General features: G+C 48.6%; 1 protein-coding gene across 1 annotated transcript in view; it reads left to right on the top strand.

Moving 5' to 3' along the window:
* LOC308368753 (signal-induced proliferation-associated 1-like protein 2) overlaps positions 1 to 7467 on the top strand; it is a gene marked incomplete at its 5' end in the record, with an annotated part of 61521 nt that overhangs the window by 19629 nt on the left and 34425 nt on the right. Inside the window, 3 exons of the mRNA XM_080843007.1 lie at positions 1834 to 1977; positions 4645 to 4739; positions 6139 to 6227. Coding sequence (XP_080699133.1) covers positions 1834 to 1977; positions 4645 to 4739; positions 6139 to 6227 — 328 coding nt within the window. The remainder of the gene's footprint in view (positions 1 to 1833; positions 1978 to 4644; positions 4740 to 6138; positions 6228 to 7467) is intronic.

Genomic DNA, 7467 nt, shown 5'->3' with positions numbered 1-7467 from the left:
GTTTGTATTTGTAAAAATGTTTGTGTGTGTGTGTATAAAGTGTGTGTGTGTGCGTGTGTGCATGCATGATTACGTCGACGTGTGTATGTGTGCATATGTGCATCTGTGAAAATAAGTGTGTTCAAATATGTGTGTTTAAATCTGTATGTGTGCATGTGTGAAAGTATACGCGTGTGCTGGCAAGTGTGAGTGTGAGTGTGAGTATGTGTGTGTGTGTGTGTGTGTGTGTGTGTGTGTGTGTGTATATATATATGTTGTGGTTAGTATTGGAAGGCAGCGCGGGGAAAAACCCATCAGAGAGCATACGCCGGTCATTATAGATGACACATCTGCCCCTGAGGAGGTGGGGAGCAGGCTGGAAATGATCTAATGAATTCATCCATTGTATGCAGCTGTGTGTGTGTGTGTGTGTGTGTGTGCTTGTGTGTGTGTGTGTGTGAGTGCGTGCATATGTGTAGGCATATGTCTCGAGCTGTATGTGTGTTTATTCACGTGTATGTGTGTGTATCTGCAGTTTTGTCTTTGTGTATGTGTAGCTTTGTGTGTGGGTATGTGTCTGTGAGTGTGTGTGTCTGTGCTTGTGTGTGTGTGTCTGTGAGAGTGTGTGTCTGTGAGTGTGTTCAGCTTTGTATTTGTGCAGCTGTGTGTGTGTGTGTGTCTGTGTCTGGGTGTGTGGGTGTGTGTGTGTGTGTGTGCAGTTTTGTCTTTGTCTATGAGTAGCTGTGTGAGTGTGTGTCTGTCTGTCTCTATGAGTTTGTTCGGCTTTGTGTTTGTGCAGCTGTGTGTGTGTCTGTGAGTGTGTGAGCCCATTGTGGTTGAAGCAGCCTGCCCATCAAATCCTCTGTGTTGAGCAGGAAGGCACTGATCGGCTGTAGTTAATTGGGAACTGGATTCCCAGGTGCCTCAGACCTGCCAGTACCTCACCAGGGGGGGTGTGTGTGTGTGTGTGTGTGTGTTTGTGTGTGTGTGTGTGTGTGTGAAAAAGTGAGAGGGAGAGAAAGTCGAGACAAAGAGGTGTGGGAAAGAGTGTGTGTGTGAAAAGAGAGAGGACACAAAGGTAGAGTGTGTGTCTGGTTGTGTGTGTGCGTATGTGTGTGTATGATGCGGGGGCGGGGGGGTGTATGCAGTTGCCACTCTGGAATCCCAGGCCTTCTGTGCCCTAGAAAGCTCGGAAACCCACAGGCCCCCTGGGCTATGTATAGACCTGACCTCTGCGCTTTTATTTTGACATCTTTTCGCTCAGCTCCGCCCACTCCTGTTACAAATGTGCATGTCTCACAGAATTTGCAATTTAAGTCCTTGTTACATCGGAAATACACAGAGAGAGAGATAAGACCACCTTAGGAATTGGGTCAGATTCATCTCCATTCCCCATTGCTAGTTTGTGTCACCAGAATCGATATAACATTGCATTTACTATTTCAAAGTTTATTATTATTGCTTTGAGTTTTACTTCTTTTCATCCTCAAGACGATTACTGACATCTTATTTGCCTTTTTCTTTTTTCCCTACATCAAGTGCCACGGCAGGTTAACTAGTCAATATGACGTGACCAATACTATAGGTGATGCATATAATACTGTAGCTCGTACAATCCCCTCTATATGTACAATACTGTAGCTCGTACAATCCCCTCTATATGTACATTACTGTAGCTGATACATTACCCTTGTTGTTTGCCTTGATATTAACTGATTAATTCCTCCTTCTTATGTTCCTGTGATTTCCCCATATGTAAAGCGCTCAAGGACAGCAGTCTCCTGTGTATATACAATACTAAAGCAGGTACTTGATCAAGTGATTCATTCCTTCCTGTGGTTTCCCCATGTGTAGAGTCATCCAGGACTTTGACGTGTCCCAGCCCACCGTGGGCTCCAGAGACCCGGGTCAGATGTACTGCAGTTCCCCCAGCAACCAGTCCACGTCCAGCGACCCCGGGCCCTGCGTGTCCTGGGGACAGAAGGGCAGCTACGACGGGTAAGCGTCTCCAAACACTTGGTTGTCGATCACGGTTCTGCGACGGGTAAGCGTCCCCCAACACTTGGTTCTTGATCACGGTTCCGAGATTTCCCTAGCAATCGGCGTACTTTCTGTTTGTCTAAACCCATAATATTTTCATTCATTCGTTCATTCATATTGTAAACATGCACACCAAAACATTAGGATATTAGTACAGCCTTAGTGGAGGAAAGGATGTTTACCTTTGCCAAACAGTAGAGCGAGATAACAATCCATGCCATTTCATCCAGTTCCTTTTACCCAACAACAAACTGGCAAACTGGGACATGACATTGGCAAAATGCCAAAACACAATCTCAAAAACACATGGCCTAATCTTTAATGCTATGCCATTAAAAACATAAAACCCTTATACAAACACACCAACATGAAGTGACGGGAGGGGGCAGGGAGGATTCCACCTGATGTCTGCAGCTTGTCCAGTCCTGCTCAGGAGCAGCTGTGGTAGCTGCCTGAAGCGCAGCCTAACAATAGCACAGCCCAGCACTGGTCAGTCGAGAGGAGCTGTGTGTGTGTGTCTGTGTGTGTGTGTCTGTGTGTGTGTGTGTGTGTGTGTGTGTGTGTGTGTGTGTGTGTGTGTGTGTGTGTGTGTGCGTGTGTGTGTGTGTAACAAAAGCACAGACCAGCACCGGTCAGTCGAGAGGAGCTGTGTGTGTGTGTGTGTCTGTGTGTCTGTGTGTGTGTGTGTGTGTGTGTGTGTGTGTGTGTGTGTGTGTGTGTGTGTGTGTGTGTGTGTGCGTGCGTGTGTGTGTTGGTGTGTGTGTGTGTGTGTAACAAAAGCACAGCCCAGCACTGGTCAGTCGAGAGGAGCTGTGTGTGTGTGTGTGTGTGTGTGTGTGTGTGTGTGTGTGTGTGTGTGTGTAACAAAAGCACAGCCCAGCACTGGTCAGTCGAGAGGAGCTGTGTGTGTGTGTGTCTGTGTGTGTGTCTGTGTGTGTGTGTGTGTGTGTGTGTGTGTGTGCGTGTGTGTGTGTAACAAAAGCACAGCCCAGCACTGGTCAGTCGAGAGGAGCTGTGTGTGTGTGTGTGTGTGTGTGTGTGTGTGTGTGCGTGTGTGTGTGTAACAAAAGCACAGCCCAGCACTGGTCAGTCGAGAGGAGCTGTGTGTGTGTGTGTGTGTGTGTGTGTGTGTGTGTGTGTGTGTGTGTGTGTGTGCGTGTGCGTGTGCGTGTGTGTGTTGGTGTGTGTGTGTGTGTGTAACAAAAGCACAGCCCAGCACTGGTCAGTCGAGAGGAGCTGTGTGTGTGTGTGTGTGTGTGTCTGTCTGTGTGTGTGTGTGTGTGTGTGTGTGTGTGTGTAACAAAAGCACAGCCCAGCACTGGTCAGTCGAGAGGAGCTGTGTGTGTGTCTGTCTGTGTGTGTGTGAGTGTGTGTGTGTGTAACAAAAGCACAGACCAGCACCGGTCAGTTGAGAGGAGCACTGTCCTGCCCTGAAGGCCGACCCAGGGGTCACTCCGATCCATACAAGTCGTTTGTAGTCATTTGTTAGCCCTTAAAAGCTCTGGCTGTTACACAGGCCTCCAGGAGATGAGGGGAGGAGGGTGGGGGGGTTCAGATGCCCAGCTGGTGGTCATACGATAGCCCTTTTGGTCTGACGCCACACCGTATGGCCCCTGGTTCCTGCAGGACCTCTCTGACCTTCAGCGGCTCAGACGAGGGTCCAGCGCCTCTGGCTCGGTCAGCTCTGACCCCCCCCCCCCCCCCCCCCTCTCCACACTTCCCCTACTCTCCTCTGGGTCAGGTTGCAACTCCCAGCAGGAGCATCCGGCTATCTAGCTAGTAAGCCACAGTGACACTGTTGTGAAGGGGGTATGGTGAAGTGTGTGTTAGTGTGGGTTTGTGGTATGTGCGGATGGGTCTGATTACCACCCTTAGACACATGCGCACACACACACACACACACACACACACACACACACACACAAATGCGGTCTCAAATGGTCACTGCTGCATGCACGGACTGGCCCTGCATAATGTGGCACCCTGAGTTCCCGAGGGACTGTGTGTGTGTGTGTGGGGGGTGGGGTGGCATGGACTACAATGCAGCACACGCTGTGACTTGCCACAGGCTCGCTGGAGGATTAAGGGCCAAGTTTGGAACTGCTGGGACTGTCTGAGTCTCTCCCCTGTGGCTGGCAGCAGCATACTGAGGCGCTGGCTACGCGCAGGAGCACCGCTGCCTTTCGGCTTTCATGGACACTTAGTTTGTCTGTATACAGTTACAGATTGTGTTTAATATCGTGGCCAAGAAGCCCCTGAAAATTAGATCTTCAGGCAGCTCACCCGTGTGTTACCATGATCCTAAAGAGAAATTACAGATGGAGAACAGCAAACAGTAAAAATAAACACTCGAAACCTTGGGCACATTAAGGTCACTGCCGTCATTCCGCGTTAACTGCGTCCAAACAGATTGTCAGAATCGGGTCGGACAACGTGTGCATTAAACATGCATATGGTTTTGCGATTAAACATGGAAATGTCTCCTCAATTAAACCGAGAAAAACATGGCAGCCCGGCGCAAGCACTTGGTTGATTGCTCCGACGTCGTCTCGCTTGACTGGCTCTGACATCGGGCAGTCTGGTCTGTCGGTATTTTTATGTATTTCTTTATGTATGTTGCTGCAGGAGCCAGTCGCCGGCGCTCCACGACCAGCCGGAGGAGCAGGAGGGGGAGTGTGCCAGAGAGAGGGAGCCTAAACTGGAGAGGACCCGGTCTGCAGGTGAGTGAGGGGGTCCCCCTTACACAGCTCTGTCCCATGCCTCGCACTTGAACCCTAATGAACGTTAACACCCCGTAATTGTACCTTAGGGTACGCTTTCAGGTGTAGAAAGATGCTAGGTTCTCTCCTACAGCCCTAAATGTCTTTAGGGTACATTTTGGGCTGTAGAAGAAGGTAAGGTTATATCCTACACTCCTGTAGAGTATACACTATAGGGTACCTTTTTTTTTTGATCTGGTAGAGTGGGAGGGTAGACGGAAAAGATGTTCCTTGCGGCTCTGTCCCACATCCTGCACTTGCACCATCACTCCCCTGAAGTGTCCCTTAAGGTGGCATTTTATGGGATGTAGTAGAAGGGCAAACAGTAAGATGTCCCTTTATGGCTTCCATTCTGCCCCCACCCTCCTTAAACCCATCACCACTGATGTTCCCTCTTGTAATTTAGCACAAATAATAGCACCTTAAGGTGCACTGGGGGTTGCAAGTGTGCAGGGGTGAGTAATGGGATTAGGCCAATGTCAATCACTCCTCTCTCTCTCGCTCTCTCTCTCTCTTTCCCTCTTCCTCTCCCCCGTCTCTCTCTCTCTCAGCCCTTCTGAGTCATGTTTGAACTTGCTTTTAGTTGTCCTCTTTTTGTCCTTTCTTCCTCTCTTTCGCCTTTGACTCTCTCCAAATGTCTGTCACGGCCTCTGTCTCTCTCTCTATAGCTTTTACTTTCTTGCTCACATTTTGCTGCACATTTTCTTTTCCTTACATTTCCTGCTTGAGGGGAGCTCTACTTCCCCTACCATCCAAGTGCCCAGAGGGACTAGGGTTTGAGTCAGGGTTTGGGTTAGGGGTTAGGGCTTAGGAAATCATCCATTTCCTGATCCAACTTCCTATCCCTCTGCACTTACCTGTCAAAGTGCAGGCTAAAAAACCTCCAAGAAATACCCTGAAATGACACAAGCCCAAACGTAGTGAGCTGAATGCAATGTCGAGAAGGCGTAACACTGCAAATCAATTGCGTAATTTTGAATGCATGCATGTAATATGAGTGCCGACATTTGGGGGTCATACACACACACACACACACAAACACACACACACACACACACACACACACACACACACACACAGCTGTGTAGTGTTGTACAAAACAATAATCCTCTAGCTCTGTAACACACACAATTGATGTAATACAAGTCATAAATCTGTCATTGCGATAACATTTTATTTATTTTTGAGCGTGAAACATTGGAACACGGCTAGTTGGTCGCACTCTCCAGAGAGCCATAAATCAGAACGTGAAGGCAATGCTCTCTAAGGGGACAGATGAAGATTGATGATCTCTCTCTCTCTAACTCTCTCTCGCTTTCTTTTCTTCCTCCCGCTCTTTCTCTTTCTCTGTCTCTGCCAGAGGCCAAATGGCATCTCCCTTCTACAAAGATCTTGAACCCAGGCCTCCAGAGACCGGGTGCCAAGGACTCCTCCAGGAAATTCCCCCGGGTAAGTGTGTCAAAGACTAACCCCATCCATCCACTAGCATTGCAGGGAAAATCCGCAAATTTGGATTCATTCACTGAAAGAACTTTTGGGTTGCCAGGTTTATTTCATTTTTTTTTTTATGGTCTATTTACTAATTCAGCAAATTCTTTTTCATCCATGATGGATGCCATTTGACACCTTATGGAAAACAGATGAACTGAAGCAATTCATAAGATTTTAACATCCCTTAGGAGAAGGAGGTCAGAAAGAACAATGGATGACCTGCTAGGGTGAGGGGAGCTTTCCGTAGGCTCCATCTACCCGAGACAATAGAACACAGAACAATGGAACCACCCATAGAACCGGAAAGAGTAGAGTAGGCATTACCATTCTTTCATGGTGACAATTTCGTAACTTAATTTAGGGTAGCCAGTGATGCATGGACATCACTCAATGCACCAGACGGAGACGCACCACCAGATCTCATTCACTCATTTGAATTGTCATTGAATGATTGAGTGTGGAACAAAGAACCCCGATTGGATTAATTAACTTGCTCTTCCATGGTCGGACATGGAGCAAAGGATTTGGGCCTATTAGAATGCCCATTAGGGTTAGAATGTCCGGTTCTATTGTGTTTATTCAGGGGAATTACAATCACAGTGCTCCCCCGTCCTACTGAGTCCAACCTACGGATACACGTGAGTGTGGCGTTCTACATCTGTGGAACTCCAATCAGGGTGTCCCCTACACATACACGTGCCGTGTTCTAATTCACTGGACGTACCCCCCACCCCCCCCCCCCCCCCCCCCCCCCCCCACACACACACACACACATACACACACACACACGTATACGTATGTGTGCTGTATGTCATGTTAATTGAGCTCAGTGGCACTGCATGGCACAGTGCATGGCAGGCTAGTGGAAGCAGCTCCAAGAAAGAGAAAGAGAGAGAGAGAGAGAGAGAGAGCAGAGCGATAGCTTTGACCCACTTAGACGTTCCCAGCGGGTCTGGTTACCTGTCACGAGTGTCTGTGTAGAAGGACCTGCCCGGCGCTGGCTGCGTTAGGTAAATGGGGGCTCAGGTGACGAGGGGTGGGGGGTGGGGGGTTGCTGGGCGCTCTCTGACATGCACATACATTTGGAACTACAGGATGAGGATGAGTGGTAATGAGCTTTGTGTCTTTCTCTCTCTCTCGTTCCCTCACTGATACACAGACACACATTAGGAGAGAGAAAGCATCGTTACACACATAC

This window comes from Sprattus sprattus, assembly GCF_963457725.1.
Source record: "Sprattus sprattus genome assembly, chromosome: 1".
Lineage (NCBI taxonomy): Eukaryota > Metazoa > Chordata > Actinopteri > Clupeiformes > Clupeidae > Sprattus > Sprattus sprattus.
Note: the sequence above shows the minus strand (reverse complement) of the source record. Positions and strands in the feature narration are given on the sequence as shown.